We start from the raw sequence: 20,567 nt of genomic DNA on the forward strand, positions 1-20,567 counted from the left end.
AAACTCTTTGATAAATTGAATAACATGTTGTTTCTTTATTAAACAATTATTAATAGTAAGTTTTTACTTTATATAAAAGAGTGTCGCTTAATTATAATTTAAACATAAAAGACGAAGTTTATTAATTATTCTAAACTTAATTTATAACAATTTAATCAGGCAGCTTTTAATTTTGGTAATTGTTTCTCATCGGTCCAGTAAAACTTTTTTGCGCTTGATTATTTTTTGAAATGTTCTCAAAACTAAAGGTCTGCGTATCGTTATTATTTTGAACAGATAACGATATCAAACGATAACGATATCAAACGATATGAGTTTGTCTATGAAACGATAATATCGGTTTGGTTATCGTTTGAAACGATAACTAAACGATAACTTATCGTTTGAAACGATATTATCGGCTTTTTTTAATCGGTTTATCGGAATACATAAAAATAACGAGAATACCGATATTTATCGGTATAATAACGATATTTTTTACAATATTCCAATTTATTTTTTTTTTTTAAATGCCAAATTTTAGTTCAAATATATAATAAATCTTCAAGTCGAGTCAAGATGTCGTTTTGCCTATCTTTACCGGTTTTAAAAGTTAATCCTTCCCAATTCAGCTGTACAACGTCAAAACACAGTATCTGTATTTTTCATAATTTGATATAAAAATGACTTTTGTAAAGTACGTCGGGCCGCCAACTTAACTTCATACTTATCACTTGAAACTTCATACGGTTATCAAGAAAATGCATAGAATTCAATGTAAATCGACAAAAAGGTATTTTTAGCTTTCATTAAGCTGTAATTGTAGATACTGTGTTTTGAAGTTCATAGAAAAATTTGAAAATCCTATTACATTTTAATTTAAAACACGGTATGTGTAAATTATATTTGTTAAATAAAAATTAATGCCATTGGGGGGGGGGGGGGGTTAAGATGGGTGATGGGTCAACCGACTCCTCCTAGATCTATATTTTGTATTCAATATTTTGAAAAATCATTAATCCTATTTATCATTCGGGAAGAAGACGTGGCATAGTGAAAAATCGAGTTGCCCTATTCCTCCTAGAATAAAGTCTAAATACTCCCCTAACTCCAATGAACTAACAAATGTTAAAATTGTTTTATGAGTGGAGTATTTACACAAACTTGTATGAATGTTCAAAACAATAACCAATTAACAAATGCTTATTTCGCACTAATTTACTTAAACTAATATTGAATTTCTATTTAAATGCTCAATTAGTAAGTAACGTCCACATGGTAGTGGTTGAATCTAGTCTTTTAAAGCACCACATTTTGTTGGTATTATGAATCATTTACTTTTACTTACCACAAACTGTATTTTGTTAATTTTCTTTAATCTCAACCTAACAATTATCATACTAAATTGCATAATTTACTGGTTTCAAACTAAAGAATAACAGATAAATGACAGATTTAACAAAATTATGTGAAAGCTAGAAAAAACCACTTAAAATAAAATTCAAAAATGAAAACAAATATGTATCACTTTCTTTATTGCATAAAATATATAATTTGAAAATACCTAGTCTTCAGGTAGAACAATTTTTACAGTTTCATATAATAATAACAACAAGTATAAACAAAATAAATAATAGTAAAACATAATAAAATAATTGTAAAGTACTTATTCAGTCTTTATTAAGTCATATTCAGTCTTTATCAAGTCTTATTCATAATCAGAAGTTATGAAAGCATTACCAATGCCCACCTCATCAACCAAATCTTCTAAAGTGACAGACACTGGAAGATTTATCCAAAAATGTTTCCTGTTTTCTGGCATTACTGGAGCAAGTTTGTCAACGATTCCTTTTTTTTTTATTGAGGTTAATTCCTCTATGTTCATGGCCGTATTAAGGCAGGGGCGGATGGGGCTGCAGCCCCAGGCCCTTATAAAAAAAATAGGCCCTAAGGCCCGTGACTTTTTTTTTTTTTTTTTACTTTTTTTTTTTTTTTTTTTTTAGGAAACCAGATAAATATTCCTATGTTTCTCAGTTTTTTTAAATCAATTTATTGGGAGCTGCGGAGGCGTTGTAAATAAATAAATGAATAGAGATATACTATATCTTTATCTTCGTATATTTGGCGGAATTTTGGTATTCGCAAATATTTTTTAAATTATTTTTCCGCATAAAGATGTTTTGAGAACATTCAAGTTATTTATGTTTCCATCTATGTCCGCACAACTATCAGTTTTTAAAAAACACGCTAAAAAAATTAACTTCGTGACATAAATCTTTTAATTAAATAGGTTTTATAAGAGAATGCTTTTAAAACATTCGTTGATGTAAAAACCTTTTAAAGGAAAAACAATTATATTAGTGAATGATTTTAAAGCACTCTCTTATAAAACCTATTTGATTAGAAAATTTATGTCACGAAGTTAATTTTTTAGCGTGTATTTAAAAAACTAATAGTTGTGCGGACATAGATGGAAACATAAATAAACTTGAATGTTCTCAAACATTAAAACATCAAAAAAAAATTTATTTTATTTTATTTTATGATTACTTCCGTTACCGCAGAAAATTACAGCATTGCTCATTCGTTTACAAAATTAAAATAAAAAATGAAAAGGAGCGGCCTGAGCGGTTGGGACAAAATGCAAAAAAAGAAGAAGAATGAGATTCAATTAAATAAATTATTGAACAAAAATAAAAAAATGACTGAGTTTTGTAATACTGCAAGTAGTGTCTCGGTATCAGCTACAGCGAGAGCGAGTTCAAATTCACTAACTATGTCAATAATGTCAGCACCAGTTCCAGGTAGTGCTAATAGTGTCCCTGCAGACTCAGCTACAGCAAGTTCAAGCGTCTTAACTATCTCAGCAGTGTTACCCCTGGCTCTGACGACCCACACTGTCAACACCGATGTGGCTGAGTGGATTATAACCGACGACCTGCGTGAGTATTTCAGCAAAAGTGCAGATGGGTTTTTATCATGCCAACATATGGATAGCGATTTTAAATTATCTACTAAAGTACTGCCTGGTGACACTTTTAAGTTTAAACGACAGTGTACAAAGTCCCTTTTTTTCCGGGAAAAAGTGAATGGTGAGAAAATTAAGAGAGACTGGATTTGCTATTCCCCATCAACTGTAAGGTTTTCTGCGCCCATTGTAAATTATTTAATTCAAAATGTGGAATTGGAGCATCTGCTTTGATGTCATCAGGATATGATGATTGGAAACACGCTGCAAGAGACTTAGCTCGCCATGAAACAAGTGAAACCCACATTCAATCAATTGAAACCCTTTTAACACGTAGGAAAGCTGGAGAGCACATTAGTAAGAGGCTCACAGAGCAATTTGAATCAGAGAAAAAGTACTGGAATGACATACTGTTGCGTATTCTTACCGTAATCAAAATGTTAGCATCGCGTGGGTTGTCATTCCGTGGCAGTAACGAAATTGTGGGTTCTGTCCACAATGGCAATTATTTAGGTTGCTTAGAGCTAGTGGCTGAGTTTGACCCATTGCTTGCAGAACATATTCAGAAAAGAGCGAACAAAGGCCGAGGTCATGTGTCATATCTGTCATCAACTATATGTGATGAATTTATTCATGTGTTAAGTCGTGAGGTTTTGGACCACATTTTAACTGAGATTAAAGAAGCAAAATAATTTGCAGTTAGTGTTGACTCAACACCAGATATTTCACATGTAGATCAGCTTACCATTATATTCCGTTACATGACTTCTAAAGGACCAGTTGAACGTTTTGTGACATTTATCCCTATAGAAGAGCACACTGGGGAAGGATTAGCAACAAAGTTACTTGATTTTATGGAAAATACTGGCTTTTCAATTAAAGACTGCCGAGGTCAATCCTACGATAATGCTGCCAACATGAGTGGCCGTTTCAATGGCATGCAAGCAAAAATAAAAGAACATAATAACTTAGCTGAATACATACCATGTTGTGCTCATTCGCTTAACCTTGTTGGTCAATGTGCTGTAGGATGTTGTTCTGAGGCTGTAACGTTTTTTGACTTTGTAAATAAGCTGTTTGTATTTTTTTCTGCCTCCACCTCTCGTTGGAATCGTTTGATGGGAGTTTTAAAGCCACTTAATATGCCTACCTTAAAAAGGTTATCTGATACCAGATGGTTAGCACATTATGATGCTGTACACTCCCTCCAGGTTGGCTATACGCAAGTGAAGTCTACACTGGATATCATGTGTCAAGATATGTCCCAAAAGCCAGAAACACGACTTGAAGCCGCAGGATTGAAAGATATAATGAGTCATCATGAAACAGGTATCCTAGTTCAATTGTGGTCAAAAATTCTGAATAGGTTCAATTTCACTAGCAATTACTTACAAGGGGCAGACATGGATCTCAACACCGCTACGGAACTGCTTCGTTCTTTGGGTGATTTTGTTCATTCTCTTCGGAGCCAGTTCACAGCATTTGAAAAGGAAGGAAAGGATCTGGGTACCGATTCGTACAAAGGTGAATCAAGGCGAAAGCGCAAGAGGAACCAAGGATGGGATTATGGTGACTCAGAAGATCTAGAGTTATCCCCTTCTGATAAGTTTAAAGTTCAGTGTTTTTTGCCTATAGTTGATCAATTGTTAGTTGCTCTTAAACAGAGGGCTAATGCATATGATACAGTCAGCAAAAGGTTTGGTTTTCTTAAAAATCTACAATCTTTGTCCAATGATGTTATGAGAGATCATGTTTCATTTGTATGTGAAACATATTTTGAAGATGTTGAACCTAACTGTCATGGTGAATTTATTCACTTCACTTCTCTGTTTGCCAAATTGTCACCGCCCAATGAAACTGATTGTGTTGAACTGCAAATGTACACCTTTCTAGTTAAGAATAGTTTGACCGATACCTTTGTGAATGTCTACACTGTGTTGAGAATTTATTTGTCTCTTATGGTCACAAACTGTACTGGAGAAAGATCTTTTTCAGTCCTTAAAAGAGTTAAGAATGAACTTAGATCAACAATGGGACAACCTCGCTTAAATGATTTGGCTTTATTATGCATTGAAAGTGACATAGTTAGATCAAGAGATTTCACAGTAGTGATCAAGAAGTTTGCTTCAAAAAAGGCCAGAAAAGTCAATATATAAAAAACTATTTTAAAGTTAATTGATTAACTAAATAGTACATAAATTATGCTAAAATTTATATTTATTGTTTTTTTTTATACTACCTTACCGCCACATTAGGCCCTCCTATACTTACAGCCCCAGGCCTAAAAATGTCCTAATCCGGCCCTGTCTATGTTGAGTAATTTTTTTAGGGGCATATGTTTTAATGTTTTTTAAAAATTTTTTTTGTAAGAAGTCCAAAGTCTTAGGCTCTCCATTAAAATCTGTCCAGTATTCCATACAAGTTGATCCTCTTGAAAATTTGGCCATAACAACACTGTTCATTTTAAATCCACACAATGTATCTGTTTTTACATTGGTAGTCCTTTTTTTATTTTGCCACTCATAAAAATCTTTCAATTCTAAAACATTTAAATTTTTTCGGCTTTGGGAAATACAATTCTTAAGGTCTTCAAAGTCATATATATGCCTAATTTTTTTAATTTTTTTTTCAATATTTCCATGGACCCCATCAGCAGTTATATGGGTATGACCCTTAGTTAGGTATTTCATTGTTACTGATATTGTATTTTGAAATAAGGAATTTGTTGAATTTAAGTTACATACCAATGCCGTGTATAAGGTCCAATTTTTGTTCTGGCCAGTGCAATTATCAGCCCAGAAAATAAAATCTTGTACATCTCTTTGGTTACTAATTAAAGTCAATATTGAGTCTGTAACATTTTCAGCTTAATAATCAAATAATCATAGACCACTTAAAGTCTGGTGTCATAGAAAAAGTAAATAACTATAATTTAAATACGGGAGATTTGCATTTCTTGCCACATTGCTCAGTCTGTCGTAAAGACAAAGTTACAACAAAAGTGAGAATGGTTTTTGATTCTAGTTCTTCTTTATCTGGTTCATCTTTAAATGATTGTTTGCATGCTGGACCAAGTTTAGCAATATCTTTATTTAACATATTATAACGTTTTCGTGCAAATAAATATGCCTTTATAGCAGATATAGAGAAAGTCTTTTTGCAAATTGCTCTTAATAAAAATGACGAAAATTATTTACGTTTCATATGGTTTAATGATATTAATAATGTTAGTAATAAAAACTTGTTTATATCTCAATTGGCTACTTGTCGTTTATGTCGAGTTCCCTTTGGTGTTACTTCACCACCTTTTCTTCTTAACGCCACATTGATTTATCATGCAGAGAAGTATTACCTCTGTGATGTCCTTACATATAGATGATTTAAACTCAAGCTGTAGAACAATCGAAGAAGGTTGTTTATTTTTTAATAAATGTAAGGACATATTAAAAGAAGGTGGTTTCCACCTAAGAAAATTTGAGTCTAACTCTTCCGAATTTGAAAAAAAAATTAACGGTCACAATTTTGAAAGAAAATTGAATACAAAGGACTTGGATGGAATAAGGAAGAAGATTAGGTCTTAGGTCTTGGATGGAATAAGGAAGAAGATTCCATAACTCATTCATTTGAGGAGTTGTTGAATTTAGCCATAACAATTCCAACTGAAAGAGAAGTAATGCCAGTATTTATGATCCAATAGGTCTTATAAATCCAGTAGTTGTAACATGTAAGAATTTATTTCAAAGAATTTGTATTGCTAAATTAGGTTGGAATGAAAAGTTGTTTGGAGATTTATTGTCAGATTGGAACCTTATTTTAAATGATTTCAAGTCTGTTTCCCAAATAGCAATGCCGCGATGGTATATGAACCCTGGGTTGGGTACTAAGAATGATGTTAAGTTCGAATTACATGGGTTTTCTGATGCAAGTGTTAAGTCTTCTGGGTGTTGTGTTTATCTTAGATTTTTTAATGCTAGTTTTAGTCGCACCTCTTTGATAGCCTCGAGATCTAGGGTTGCCCCATTAGGCAAAAACACATGGCCTCGATTGGAACTTTCTGGAACTTTACTTTTAGCATCTATTTACAATCAATTGATACCAATTTATAACATTTCAAATGTAGTATATTAGACTGACTCAACCATTTGCTTGCATTGGATTTTTAACACGAGCAATACCTATGAACAGTTCATACAAAATCGGTTAACTAAAATAAAAGAATTAACTTTAATTTATAATTGGAACTATATTATCTATATTATAACTATATTATCTATCTATATTATAACTATATTATCTATATTATAACTATTATATCCTGCAGATATAATTTCTCGAGGATCATCACTTAAGAAGTTAAATGGAAATGAGCTTTGGGTTTCTGGACCCAATTTTTTAAATAATGTTAATATCAAATGGCCATATTATGAACATGCCATTCATTCAGATGAATCACTGGAAGTTTTATGTAATGTTGCACCAGTGGCGTACCAACATGTTTTGGGGCCTAGGGCGGCACTTGGTAAATGGGGCCTATATATATATATATATATATATATATATATATATATATATATATATACTACATTAATGAATGTATGTATAACACATTATCTTTCTCCACTTTCTTGAAAACGTTTGTAATAAACAAAAATTAGCAAATACCATCTATATCATTATCTATCAGTTTATATGTTTATATAAATATATCCATTAACGCCATTTTATCATTTATAGAAATTCATTTATGTACACAAATGATTAAAACATTAGTTTTGATTATTTATTTTAAATGATAATACAATGATGTACAATGTACAGTAAAAAAAACAGATTTACAGCAAAGAGTTACCTCTAGAAACACATTAAAATGCTTTCTTGCGAGCCTTGACTTCTGCAAATCGTTTGATTAACTCATCAAAATTCACATACTTTGCAATTTCGTTTTCTACTGATATTATGGCCAAGCTCGTCAAACGAGACTGGCTCATTGTAGAGCGGAGATAGTTTTTAATTAATTTCAATTTTGAAAAACTCCTCTCACAAGAAGCCACGGACACACATATAGTTAGAAACAGTTTAAGAGCTTCAGTCACGTTTGGCAACGATTCACGAAAGTCCATTTCGATGATAAACTGAAGCATTTTCAAGGATGTCCATGCAGCTGCAATGTCTAATTTGATGCCAGAAGCCTTCAGATGCCTTCTTAGCCTCTTTATTTCAGGCAGCATTTCTTCCTCCTCTACATCATTGAAAGTTTCTGAAAACTGATGGGCATAGGTTACAATTTCTTCATCAGTTGCCTTCAAAAGATTACCTGTGTGTACAACAGCAAACTTTTCATACACAGTGTTCATCGAGGTCAAACGTTTTTCTAATTCTACATGAAAGTGGTCAATGCACTCGAACATAGCACACTTCAATTCTTCCTGTGGAGTTAAACCTGCATCTTTAGCAGTTTCTCCTGGCATCATCTTTTTCACTCGCTTGCGTTTTCTGCTTTCAATATCAATGCCCATTTCAGCACAAGTCTGGGTCGCATATTCTACAGCATTATGGACCAGAATTTCTCGACTCTCTACTAAAAAGGTCTTCAAGCTTTTCAGCTTCACAACACACATTTCCAAGCTAATACCTTCGATTTGAAGATATTTTTGGGCATGATTCACCTCGAGTAGAATGTGGTACCACAAATACAAGAAGCAAAGGAAATTGAAATTACAAATGTTTGTCATCAACACCTCCGCTGCTCCTCTCGTATCTAGGTTTTCAGAAGCATCACAAAGCTTTTCCACAGCCTTAACCAACTTTTCGAAATGTTTGAAGATTGGTTTCACGGCATCATGATGAGCACTCCACCTGGTATCATTAAGTCTCTTCACTGTCACTCCAACGGTTTCTTTTAGGACCTCCCATCTATGTGTTGAACATGAAAAAAACGTGTACACACTTTCCAAAGTTCCAAAAAATGTGACACAAACAGAAACACTACCAAAAGCATGTACGCCACATAAATTAAGCGAATGGTTAACACAAGGCACAAATATTGCTTTTGGATTAAATTCTTTAATTCTGGTTTGTACTCCTGTATGAATGCCAGACATTGTCGTGGCATTATCGTATCCTTGGCTTCGACAAAGCTTTAAATCCAAGCCGTCCTTTTCAAGAGATTGAACAATTTCCTGTGTTATGGAGTCTGCCTTTTTCCCACTTAGAGGAATAAAACCTAGAAATGATTCTTTCACTTCCACGTTCCTGTTGTCAATTTTCACATACCTTATGACCTGACTCATTTGTTCAGTGTGGGATATATCTGGCGTGCTGTCAAACAATATGCCATAGAATTTAGCTTTCTTGATTTCACAAATTAATTCTTGTTTTACAGCATCGCCTAAAAGAGATATAAACTCATTTTGCACTGCAGGCGATAAATAAGAAACTGGAATCAATCCTGATTCCAATGATTGCTGAAGCCGTATGCTGTGCTCCTTTAAAACAGGGTCATAGTTTGAAAGGAGGCTAACAAATTCCAAGAAATTACCACGGTTTTCAGAAGCAAAGTCTTCCCTGTGGCCTCGAAAAGGCAAATTCTGCTTTGCCAAAAAAAGTGTTATATCTAAGAGACGATGCAAAATGTCTCTCCATTTCTTCTTCTCTCTTTCCATTACGTCTTGGTGAGCAGCGTCGATGGTTTTGTTTTGGAGAAGCCTTGCTTCAAGTGTTTTCCATTTTTCTAAATTGTTAATATGCAATTCAGAGTTTTCGTGATCTGATACTTTAGGATTCAATTTCCACCAACTATTGAATCCTGTGATGAAACTTGATTTGGTCGTTGGATTATCGTTCTTATTAAACAACTTGCAACAAAAGCAAAACAGTGATTTTTTTTCATGAGAATAGACCATCCATTTCCTCAAAATCTGTTCTCCACTTGGAAGCTTCTTGTAAAACCAGCTTTTTGTCAGCTGCCTAGTTTGACCCTTTGAATTTTCTCCTGGTTTTTGAACTGGATCAAATGGCCCCTCCAAGTTCTGGTAAATTTCACTGCCTTGTCTTATAACATCGATTCTGAGATAATCTGGCATTGGAGTGGGCCAGTTTCCAACATCATAATTTAATGTTAAATCTTCTGATTCAGAACGTATCGAATTGGTTATGTCTTCTTCTTCTTGCCTTTTGTATTGTTCTTCTTCTCCTTTTTCTTGTTCTTCATTGCTTGTTTGTTCATTCCGTTGGCCATAGCTTGTACTTGGGCCTTCTAAAGATTCAGGGCCCTCCTCTGGCCCTGCTTCATTGTTTGCCTGGGATAGTGCTCTTTTAGTAAATTTAAGTATTGAACCCGACAACCGTTGTAGTTCTTGTTCTTTGGCTTTTTCTTTTTTCTTCTTTTCCCATCCACTGGGATAGTTTCGTTTCATGTTATCAACAGGTCTCTTGACTCTGAAAATAATTGTTCTATTTTAGACAATAAAGTATTTAGAAAATAAAACAAACCTTCGCGTTACGGGGTTTGAAAACGAACCAAACCTAATAAATAAACACTGTAAGATAAAACTGTCAAGTTTTGAATTACATTTTTCGGCTATTTTCTTTGAAAAATTTCAGTATAAGTAACAGCATAACTAATGATGTTTTCACTTCGCTTGTTAGTAGATATCTATTTAAAGTGAAATGTGCGCACATGAAAATGTAAAATTTCTGGTTTTAAAATTCCATTGTTCTATCGTTGTAGGTTTTCAATGGCCTATTGTTCTATTTACGCATCAGAGCTTCGCATGTCTCCACGAATAAAGTTAGGTAATTCTTAAGGTGTGTTTAATAACGTTTTTCATTGGAATTGTTTTTTGTCATTATTCGTGGTTTTATTTTAGAGACAGGTTGGCAGAGATTGGCTGTCTCAACGGGAGTTGTTTATTCTAGAATTTTCTTAAGGGAATTGTTTGATTGCCTTTTATTGCTAATGCTTTCACGAGTATTTTCAGAGCAGCTGTTCAAAGGGGAATTCAGATGTTCTCATTGTATATTAATGTGCCTCTAATTTAGTTAGTTGTTTGTTTTCTGTTTTGACGTATATTATATTTAATATATTATTTATTATATATATTATATTTATTATATTTACAACTATTGTTGTGTTTATTATATTAATTATATTAATTATATTAATTATATTTGTTATATTAATTATATTTATTAAATTTATTATGATAATTATATTTATTATATTTATTATATTTATTATATTTATTATATCTATTATATTTATTATAATTATTATATTTGTTTTAATTATTGTATTTATTATATTTATTAATGTTCACAAATAAGCTAGATATTAATTTGATTTATGAACCATAAGAATAATATGGAGGATTTAAAAAAAACGATTTTAATTTTAATGTTTTCGGAATCTGGGGCCCCCAAGATGAATGTTATCATGGTTTCGGGCTTAAATTTGTCCATTCCACCTATGGAAATAGCTCCTTCCATATGGGAAATTCGCAAGGACGAGCAAACAATATCAAAACTAAATGTTTTCGTACTACTCATAAAAATTGTTTACCAAAATAGGCTAGGCCTACTCATTTTTAAGGTCAAAATTAGTTATTAAAAACCAAGTAATTAAATTGACAATACGGATAGTGTTTAAGGACAGGCCCCTTATGTGGCTTCAACATAAAACGACGTGTGATATAAAATTATAACCTGATAACTAAAATCTTCTCACGCAGCCTTGTTAGGCCTATATGCAGGAATAAAATTATAACTTACCATGTAACTTGGTGATGACGAACTGAAGACGTGATTTGCTCTCGAATTATTGAGGTACTGAATGATAGAGTATATTAATCACATTAACGAAACAACATAAACGAATCTATTTATTAGCACTCGCGGGTGTGGGGGAGGGAGCTTCGCGGAGGGCCTCCGAAACAGTCACGGTGGTTGTTATTGGCCAAGATGTCATTTCAATTTCTTACATCTTGGTTTGTTTGCTGTGGATGTTTATTATCTTGGCAAGCAAATACGATCATGTTTCAGGTTCATTTTTGTTGTAAACAATTATGATTACAGAACAAAAATGTTGACTATTACAAAATCCGGCTGAAGTAAAAAAAATATAAATTGTATTAACATTTGGGGGCCTACTCCCAGACGGGGCCTGGGGCGGACCGCCCCCCCCGCCCCACCCTCGGTACGCCACTGTAGGCGAGTTTGTTTTTTTTACGGAAGCATTCGTTTTTTTGGGTTATTTAATAAAAGGATTCATTAGCTCATTAGATAGTAATTAATTTATCATAAATAAAGGCTTTTGTAACAAATAAAACCTCCTAAATGAAAAAATTGTTTATTAAATGCAAACCAGCCGCATTTCATTATAACATAGTAAAGACTCACTTTTTATAGTACTAAAAGCTCGAACATCTTTATGAAAAAAAAACATATGACTTTTCAAAATAAAACTACAATTAGTTAAAAAAACAATATTTTATATATCACGTTTAAGATAGTTTCAATATTTTCATTTTGGGTTCCTTTGAAGATCGCAGTAAAAGATGGCAATAATTGTTAAAAAATATATTGGGAAGGATTCTACAATGTTTTTTTGAAACATTGGTAAATCCATAAAAGTTAGACACCATCAAAAAGCTGTTAGATAAGCTAACATGACAGACATTTGTAAAGACGGTGAAATAAAATGTACGATTAAAATATCCAATGGCAGATGTTATCACCAGGCAAAATTAACCCACCATGATTAATCTCTCTGATATATTCTCAAAACTGGTAAAAACAAAATGATGCATCTTCAACTGGAGGATCTTCTCTACTGACATAGCCAGCAATATAAACAAAAGATATTTTAATTTCTTTAGACAAATCGCTTTCAATAACAGAAAGATTATGAAAAACATTCAACAAAGTATCATCTTGCATTACATAACTACATTTGTCACACATATGACTTGATGAAACTTCTAAATCATTAGCTATGATACCAATATTTAAGCAAAATTTTTTTTTTTTATGTCAACATTTTGCAATATTTGCTGAACATTAGTAAAATAGGTACCACCTGATCCTTGTCAAAGTCTTCCAAATGCTTTCTGAATAGGGTCACTAGTAAAATGTCCCAGACAAACATACTTATGACTTGTAATTAGTAAATCTTTCACTAGTTCAACCATTCCATAACACATATGGGAAAAAGCACAAGAAGTACCTTTGACCATGTATTTCAGGTGCTATTTATTCGACCATATCAGCCAAATTTAAAAGAAAGTTCAATTGTTCATCATTGTTTGATGAAAAAACAGCATGATTTTCATCTCTAGTGCAAATGTTTTCATAAAGTTCTTTAACATTAACAATTTTTAAAAATTTCATAAAAATAGATAAAAAAACTGTAGTGTCATCAACATTTTTTAATGGATAAATGAGTTTTTAAAGCAGCTACAGTCTCATCATAAAATACTCTTAAACAAGTTGATACATTTTGACATTCGATTGGTTTAGTAAATATTGTAGCTTCATCTAGTTTAGACAGTTTTACAATAGCATCTTTTTCAAATAGAAAAAGCTTTTCAAGATCTGACCATTTTGCAGTTCTTGAAACACCTTTATAAGCAAAACATAGTTCTTGGCTTTTTTCTGTGAGCCAATTATTGCGAATAGATTTTATTAAATGAACAAAATCATAAAGACTTAAAATATTATGATTGGTGCACCTAGTATTATGGGGATTAAACATTCCAAAAAACTTTCTATTTACTTTATTATTGTCGCAAAGAATAGCAACAACAGAACAACCACAATTTTTTATTGTTTCAATCGTTTGCAATGTTTGATCCTACTGAAATTTAGCATCTAAACCTGTTACTGATAATGCTTTATTCAAAAACTGTTTTCCACCTAACAAAGAACAAATCATTAAACCCAAAACTGTTTTTGCCAATTCATTTGGGGAGTTACCAGATTTATCAAAAATGTAACCTCCTTGATATGTTAACTGTGGTTTAACATAAATTTCATCAATTAGTAGAATGACCAATCTTTGAAAAAGAGAACATTTGTCTAAATACAACTTTAAAAAATCAACATCTCCAACATTTCTAACTTTTGATGTCAAATTTGTCATCAGTGATATACTTGGTAGTAAGCATCGGCGTTACCGCACCGTCGGTAAAAATGCGTAAAAATGCGTAAATTTGCGTAAAATGCGTAAAAATGCGTAAATTGCGTAAATTTGCGTAAAAATGCGTAAAAAGCGTAAAAATGCGTAAAAATGCGTAATTACCGCGGTAATTTTGCGTAAAAATGCGTAATACGCAATTTTACCGCATTTATCACTTTTTACCGCATTTATCACTTTTTACCGTTTTTATCACTTTTTACCGCTTTTTATCACGATTTACCGCATTTTATCACAAATTACCTCTTTTTTTGCTGATTACCGAAAAACTAAAAAAAGATACTTTAAATTGCTTTTTGTATTTCTATTAGTAAATATTACATTTACAGTTTTAAACAAACAAGTTATTGATAAAAAATTAATCATCAGATATATCATCATCTGTCTCTAATAAAATGTTTGCAAGCTCAGATGCTCTGTACTTTTTTTTCTCATTCCCCTTCCAATTCGACTTCATTATATTACCTAATTTTGCTTTTTTGATTCTACTTTGATTGTGCTGGAGTGTCATTGGAATAAACAAAGAGACACTTTGAGTTTGGTCTTTACCTTGAGTCACTTCATACGCTTCTTGTTGAGCTAGAGTCCTTTGACTCTCTTGAGTATCTAACTGTAGCTGTTGTTGCTTATTAGGTTCAGGACCAGTTTGAGTATCTGATAAAGTTGGAGAAGCCTTTTCAAGTGCACCTCTTTTTTTAGTTTCAGTTTGACAATGTGATTTTCCCTGTTGGTGAGTCTTCTTAGTTGGTGGTGTGACATGTGGTAATTCATACGGCTCTTCTTCGCAAGTTTTTTCCCAATCGTTGAGGTTAGAAGGAACCCTTGCGTAATTTTGACTCACAAAAACTAACATGCTAGTGTTTTCTGGTTTTACATTATGTCTAAAATCAGTAACTGTCCTACCTCCTACTGAAAACATTCTTTCTGATGAAGCAGAAGTCACAGGTATAGCCAAGTAACTTCTAGCCAGACCAGCTAGCAAAGGTAACTCATTTTTATTTTGCTTCCACCATTCTAAAGCATCCACATCCCTTTCAGGTAAGGCCATAGTCTGATACTTTTCAAATTCAAGCATCAAGGGTGGCTTGAGCTTTGATTGGCTAGGCTGTGAAGTCCCAGGGCGATGCGCTGAAACCTGCCTCCTGTCTTTCAAAAACTCAAGGTCCACTGGATCCATAGTTTCGTCAAGATCTGATGTTTCTAGCGAAGTATGATCATCAACCAATAACTCGCAGAACTGGATTGTGGTTGGGTGATTGTCAACCAATTCCTTGATGGCGGCTTCCCTCCCTTCCTCACTGTTTGCAATATTTTTGAGTGTATATCCTCTATAATATGGGTGCAGAAGTGAACCCACATTATAGTATTTGACTCCAACGCCATAATTAGGTAAACCCTTCTCAAATTCTTTCATGAAGTTGTGTAGGCACTCTGCAACTTGAGGGTCACGCTCTTCAATGTCATTTATGGTTCTTTTGCAAAGCAAGTGGAGATTTAATATGTCTTTTTGAACTTTATGCATAGTCACTAGATTTTCAGAAGACCAGGAATCAGAGCATCGCTTACATTCTGCCAGAAATGGTAAAATGTTGTAAATACTAATAAACTCTAACTCATCCGGAATCAAACTTTGAAGATCTGGTTTGTTTAGAGTTTCTAGAGCAACCAGTAAACCAGCCTTCAATCTGAGGATTGACTTAAGCATCATAAAGTTAGAATTCCATCTTGTTACAATTGGCTGAATGATCTTGACTGGTTCTATATTTGCTTCCACGCACGCTTTCTTGATGTCCTGCCAGTCTAATGAACTTTGGTGGGTCCTTTGAGCAAGTCCTTTACATTTCTTAATTATACCATTGATTCCTTCTGATTTTTCTACAGCCTTTGTTAAACAAGTGTTGAGCAGATGATCGGCACAGGTTAGATGATCACTGATCTCTTTGCTTTCCGTGATTGCTTTCTTCATGTTGGCTGCAGCATCAGTAACACCCACTTTGTAAAGGTCTTCCCTCTGAAGACCAGGAAATTGAGAAATCATGTGGTCTATTCCTTGTGCAAGCAAAACCCCTGTATGTCTCCCAATAAAGTTTTGGCAATCCAAAGATAAGTTTTTGAGTTCAAAGTCTTTGGTAACATAATGCAATGTAAGGGAGACGAAGGGATCACCATTTCTTGCAGTCCATCCATCTGTAGTGAAAGCTGCCATTTCGCAATGCGGGATGTCTCTCTCAATTTGCATTTTTACATCACGTCTTAGACTGCGATAAATCATTGGTAGCTTGAATTTGGATAAGGTGGTTGGACTTTTTAGGTTGGCTTGTGGACAAAGATAATTCAGCAGCATTTTGAAGCCAGCAGTTTCAATAACGTGAAACGGGAGGTTAGAGAGAACTAGTGAAAGGGTTAGGATGGTATCAAATTCCAACTGTTGAGCACTTTGTGAAGGCCACTTTATTGTTTCAGTAAAGTCGTCCATTTTTGTTTGGTGACTTGATGATACATCATGTGGGAGGTTATCAAGCCTTTTGTTTTTATTAATAGGACCAAAATATCTTCTTATGGTACTGGACTTATCAGCCTCTGCCTGAGCATTCCTCTTTTCTTGAAATTTCTTCTCTTTATTTTCGTTATCGACTTTTTGCATCTGGTAAAAAGATAGCGGATTGCAGGATCTGAAATAAAATAGTGGAATTATATATGTTTAAAAGGATGCGAATTACAATGTTTCAGTAGTAGATAGTTCATAAAAAATCTACCGACGCATCATATTTATTCAAAATATTGAAGTTGTGAAAAAATATATAAAGATACATATTTTGGGTATGTCCAGCGACGTAGCAGACATCCCCTAGACACGCCCTGAGAAGGTTAGTAGTACAACTGCATGTTGCGTTATTGAAAATATAAAATTTGTCAAAATTGTAGGTAGACACCACTGCCGCTTACCATTCAGTTGTGTTATCAACCTTCTAGCACACTGTATTGGGTAACTAAGAACTAAAAGGTATATAAGTTATACATAAATATTAATTTAATCGTAACTACTATAAAAAGCGGGTTCTGGCTCATTGTCATTTTTGCGCAGACTCATTGTCATTTTTGCGCAGACTCATTGTCATTTTTGCGCAGACTCATTGTCATTTTTGCGCAGGATTTTTTTTGCGTATTTCCATTTTTGTGCATTTTCATAATGAGATGACATTATGAAAAAAAGGATGTGAATGACATAATTTATTCTTTGTAGTAGTTCAAGTATGGAAAAAGATGTTTATATTTTTCTCTTCGCGTGAGAATTAAAAGCTTATGAAACAAGATAATTGGCAAAAATTTCGCTTATTGAGTTGTATACATGTGCTTGACCCATTTCATCAAATCTAATCGTATACTTTCTTCCCCACTCGTTATGTGCAGTAAATTCGCATCCAGCTGCATGAATTTCTTTTTCTTCATCAAACAGATGCGCACGACCCATGGTATCAAATTCAATCACATACTTCCTCTCCATCTTTTTATTATAGTAAGAAATTTATTTAAGTCATTTTCAAAATTTTCTTTCATCTGTGCATTAAGCGTAATAATAGACTTGTCCTAGAAGAAGGTAAAAGCTTCCGGATTGACCGACTTGAGCATCACCAGAGTTGAGCGTGACAACGAGTCTTCTACCAGCTGCGACAGTAGGCATAGAATCTGCTTCTCCGAAATTTCTGTAAAAGGAGATGGTGGTGGTGGATCCGATGGAGGATGTGGATTGATACAACAGTCCAGTCGATTTGTTGTTGAAGGAAGTCACATTTGATCCGTTCCATGACGACAAATAAAAATCTTCCAGTCCTGAAGAGGAAAAGAAGCATGTGCTGTCACCGTCATATCCTGGAAAATACGTGTAATTGTTGGTGTTGTACGGTGTCCAAGGAGTGAGAATAGTGCCGTTACCTGGAGGTAAATTCCCATCGTACATTCGGACTCTAGATTCCCACCAGTTTCCAGAGGCGCCAATAATGTGCATCCTGATGTATTTCAACGACACGCCATTTCCTTTTCCGTTGGTGTTCAGCAAAACGTATTCACTGCCATAAGTGGTGTTCAAATATCGAAACGTTCTGCAGTACAGCTTGTAAAGAGGGATGGTTGCAGGAATGGAAGCAAGTGTGGAAATGAACGGTTGAATCCAATACGTGATGTCAGTAGCATTTCTGTTGACGAGTTGAATGGAGACGTCGTTTCTGAAAGGCATGTCCAACGTGAAATATCCTCCCAAGGAAGTGGTGTTAAACATGTTGCATCCCTGCAAAGAGTTGGCGTAAAAAGCTCCTCCCAAAGGAGAAAAAAGCAAATCGGTAGCAAGTCCTGTTTGATCCACTCCAATTCCTTCCGTGGTTTCTACATAATTCCCTACATTGATTTCTCCGTCAGTAAAGATTCGAATGAAAACTTGACCTGGAATATTCGTACCAGAGGAGCTGTATAAAGCCAGCCACAATCTTCTCAACACTCCAGATTTTCCGGAAAACGCAAACACAGGAGAAGTCGTTAACGCTGCTACCGTCTGAGACTTAAATCCTAAACTGGTAAAACTAGATCCTGGAACGACACTGGTCAAACTCGATTTTTGTAACAACAAGTCCACATAATTTTTTGTCGCTCCATCTTGTGCGTTGGTTGGATCGAGCACGTTGATCAATTTGTGAGAGTTCAAATCCAAATCTGCTGCACCTACAGTCGTTCCACCTGACGAATGCGTGTCTACATAATTTTTCGTAGCCGAATCTGAAGCTGATGTAGGTTCAGCTAAATTAGTTAATTTGTGCGACGTCATGTTAATGTCGGTGTATGAAATAGTATTGTAAGAGACTTTGGTGTCTACATACCCTTTTGTCGCTGCGTCTTTTAAAGCAGACGGATCGGAAACGTTGATCAACTTGTGAGAGTTCATGTCGATGATTCCAGTGATCGTGCTGGATCCGTCTGTTTTAACACATAGACTCGAGCTGACGTCGACGTAATTTTTAGTGGCAGCATCATGCAAATTGGTTTGTTCGTTCAAATTGATGGCTTTGTGAAAATTTAAATCCAAATCTGCAGTTCCAACTACAGTTCCAGTACCACCTGTCACGTGATTGTCTACATAATTTTTAGTGGCGGCGTCGTGTGCGTTGGTAGGTTCACCCAGGTTGATGATTTTATGAGAGTTGTAATCCAAATCTGCAGTGATGGTGCTCGATCCGTCCGTTTTAATATAAACGTTGCTGGTTGAGTCTGATGCAAGATTATCAAAATAAGCACTGAATTCGCTTCTGTTGAATTTGTCAATCATTTTTTAATGGGGAAAAAATTTTTTAAATGGGTGAAACTTTTAAAAAATCACCAAAGGGTGTTGACAACGTCTTGAAAGCTGTCTCCCTCTTCGCATTTTTTCAAGACGTAAAGACACAAGTGTCCACAATAAGACGTGTTTCCAAATTGAACCCTTTCACTGTTGTAAAAGACGGGGCTTTTCAAATAGTCAACGAGCTCGACGAGAGGTGGTTGAGCGTAAGAGTCAAAGCTGAACTTTTCGTCTCCGTCTTTGAACCAACACACCCAATGAAATCCATCTGTGCTCGAATCCCCCGTGTTGACAATTCCACATTCTTTTTTTCTTGGCTTTTTTGGTAACGCGTCTCTGACAAAAACTCCTCGAAAGTTTTTTATTTTTAGTTTTTTTGCTGCTTCCATTAACTGAATAGTGGATAAAGCCTCGTTTGGTAAAACAATTCCCTCCACATTTATTTTTTTGTTTCTCATTTTTTTTATTTTGTTATTTTTTAAATCCTTCATTTTTGTTACTCGCCTTTATCACTTACCTTTTTGTCTCCGCGATTACCACTCTGCACTCTTCGATCAACCTTTTTACCTATGTCTTTGGTTCTGGTTCTTCCTCTGCACCGTGTTCTTCCTCGTATTCTTCCTCGGGTTCTTCCTCTGTCTCTGTCGATTTTTTTAATTTGTAATGACCATATGCCAACGTGTGGATTCCATCTTCCAAAATGACTCTTTTGTCGTCGTTAGAGCTGAGTGCGACTTTGTTGATTTCTTCGGTGTAGACATCGTGATGATGAGATCGTAAGACGTTCATTTTTCTGAGCTGTTTTTCTTTCTTTTTCATTAAGCATTCTTTATAATCTTGATGAGTGATGTGTTTTTCAACTACACATTTCTGAATTCCTTTGCATTTTTTGTGTTCTTTTTTTTCATTAAAGACCTCATAAGAGTAGAGCTTAGGACGAAGCCCAACAAACTCTTTAATTTGCTTACCACCTGTTTCATCCTTAAACTTACCGATAACCTTTTTATTTTTAAACCCAACGTCAAATGCAAAGTTTTGAATGGCAGGATGATCTTTAGGAAAGTCGCTCGTGTCAAACTTGCTTTCAACGTCATCAGCAATGT

The 20,567-nt window shown here is 34.3% G+C and overlaps 3 protein-coding genes and 1 long non-coding RNA gene across 4 annotated transcripts in view; 2 read left to right on the forward strand and 2 right to left on the reverse strand.

The window, feature by feature from the left end:
• The window catches only part of LOC149893156 (uncharacterized), a 182,088-nt gene that overhangs the window by 37,312 nt on the left and 124,209 nt on the right, over positions 1-20,567 (reverse strand). The window lies entirely within an intron of this gene.
• Positions 2,362-5,139, forward strand: LOC145188635 (zinc finger MYM-type protein 1-like). Its single transcript, XM_090076867.1, has 2 exons — positions 2,362-2,437; positions 4,343-5,139. Exon 2 carries the CDS (start codon positions 4,351-4,353, stop codon positions 5,101-5,103), a length of 753 nt encoding a protein of 250 aa, XP_089932993.1. The 5' UTR covers positions 2,362-2,437; positions 4,343-4,350; the 3' UTR covers positions 5,104-5,139.
• Positions 3,181-3,639, forward strand: LOC149893158 (zinc finger MYM-type protein 1-like). Its single transcript, XM_090092456.1, has one exon. The coding sequence runs from the start codon at positions 3,181-3,183 to the stop codon at positions 3,637-3,639; it is 459 nt and encodes a 152-aa protein (XP_089948582.1).
• Positions 7,564-10,824, reverse strand: LOC149893159 (zinc finger MYM-type protein 1-like). The gene is made up of 2 exons (XM_090076738.1): positions 10,518-10,824; positions 7,564-10,384 (listed from the first exon to the last, which is right to left on the reverse strand). The coding sequence occupies exons 1-2, from the start codon at positions 10,625-10,627 to the stop codon at positions 7,810-7,812; spliced, it is 2,685 nt and encodes an 894-aa protein (XP_089932864.1). The 5' UTR covers positions 10,628-10,824; the 3' UTR covers positions 7,564-7,809.

This window comes from Hydra viridissima, unplaced genomic scaffold (assembly GCF_058129835.1).
Source record: "Hydra viridissima isolate aposymbiotic clone 2 unplaced genomic scaffold, HvirCarnegie_v1 scaffold_1, whole genome shotgun sequence".
Taxonomy (NCBI): domain Eukaryota; kingdom Metazoa; phylum Cnidaria; class Hydrozoa; order Anthoathecata; family Hydridae; genus Hydra; species Hydra viridissima.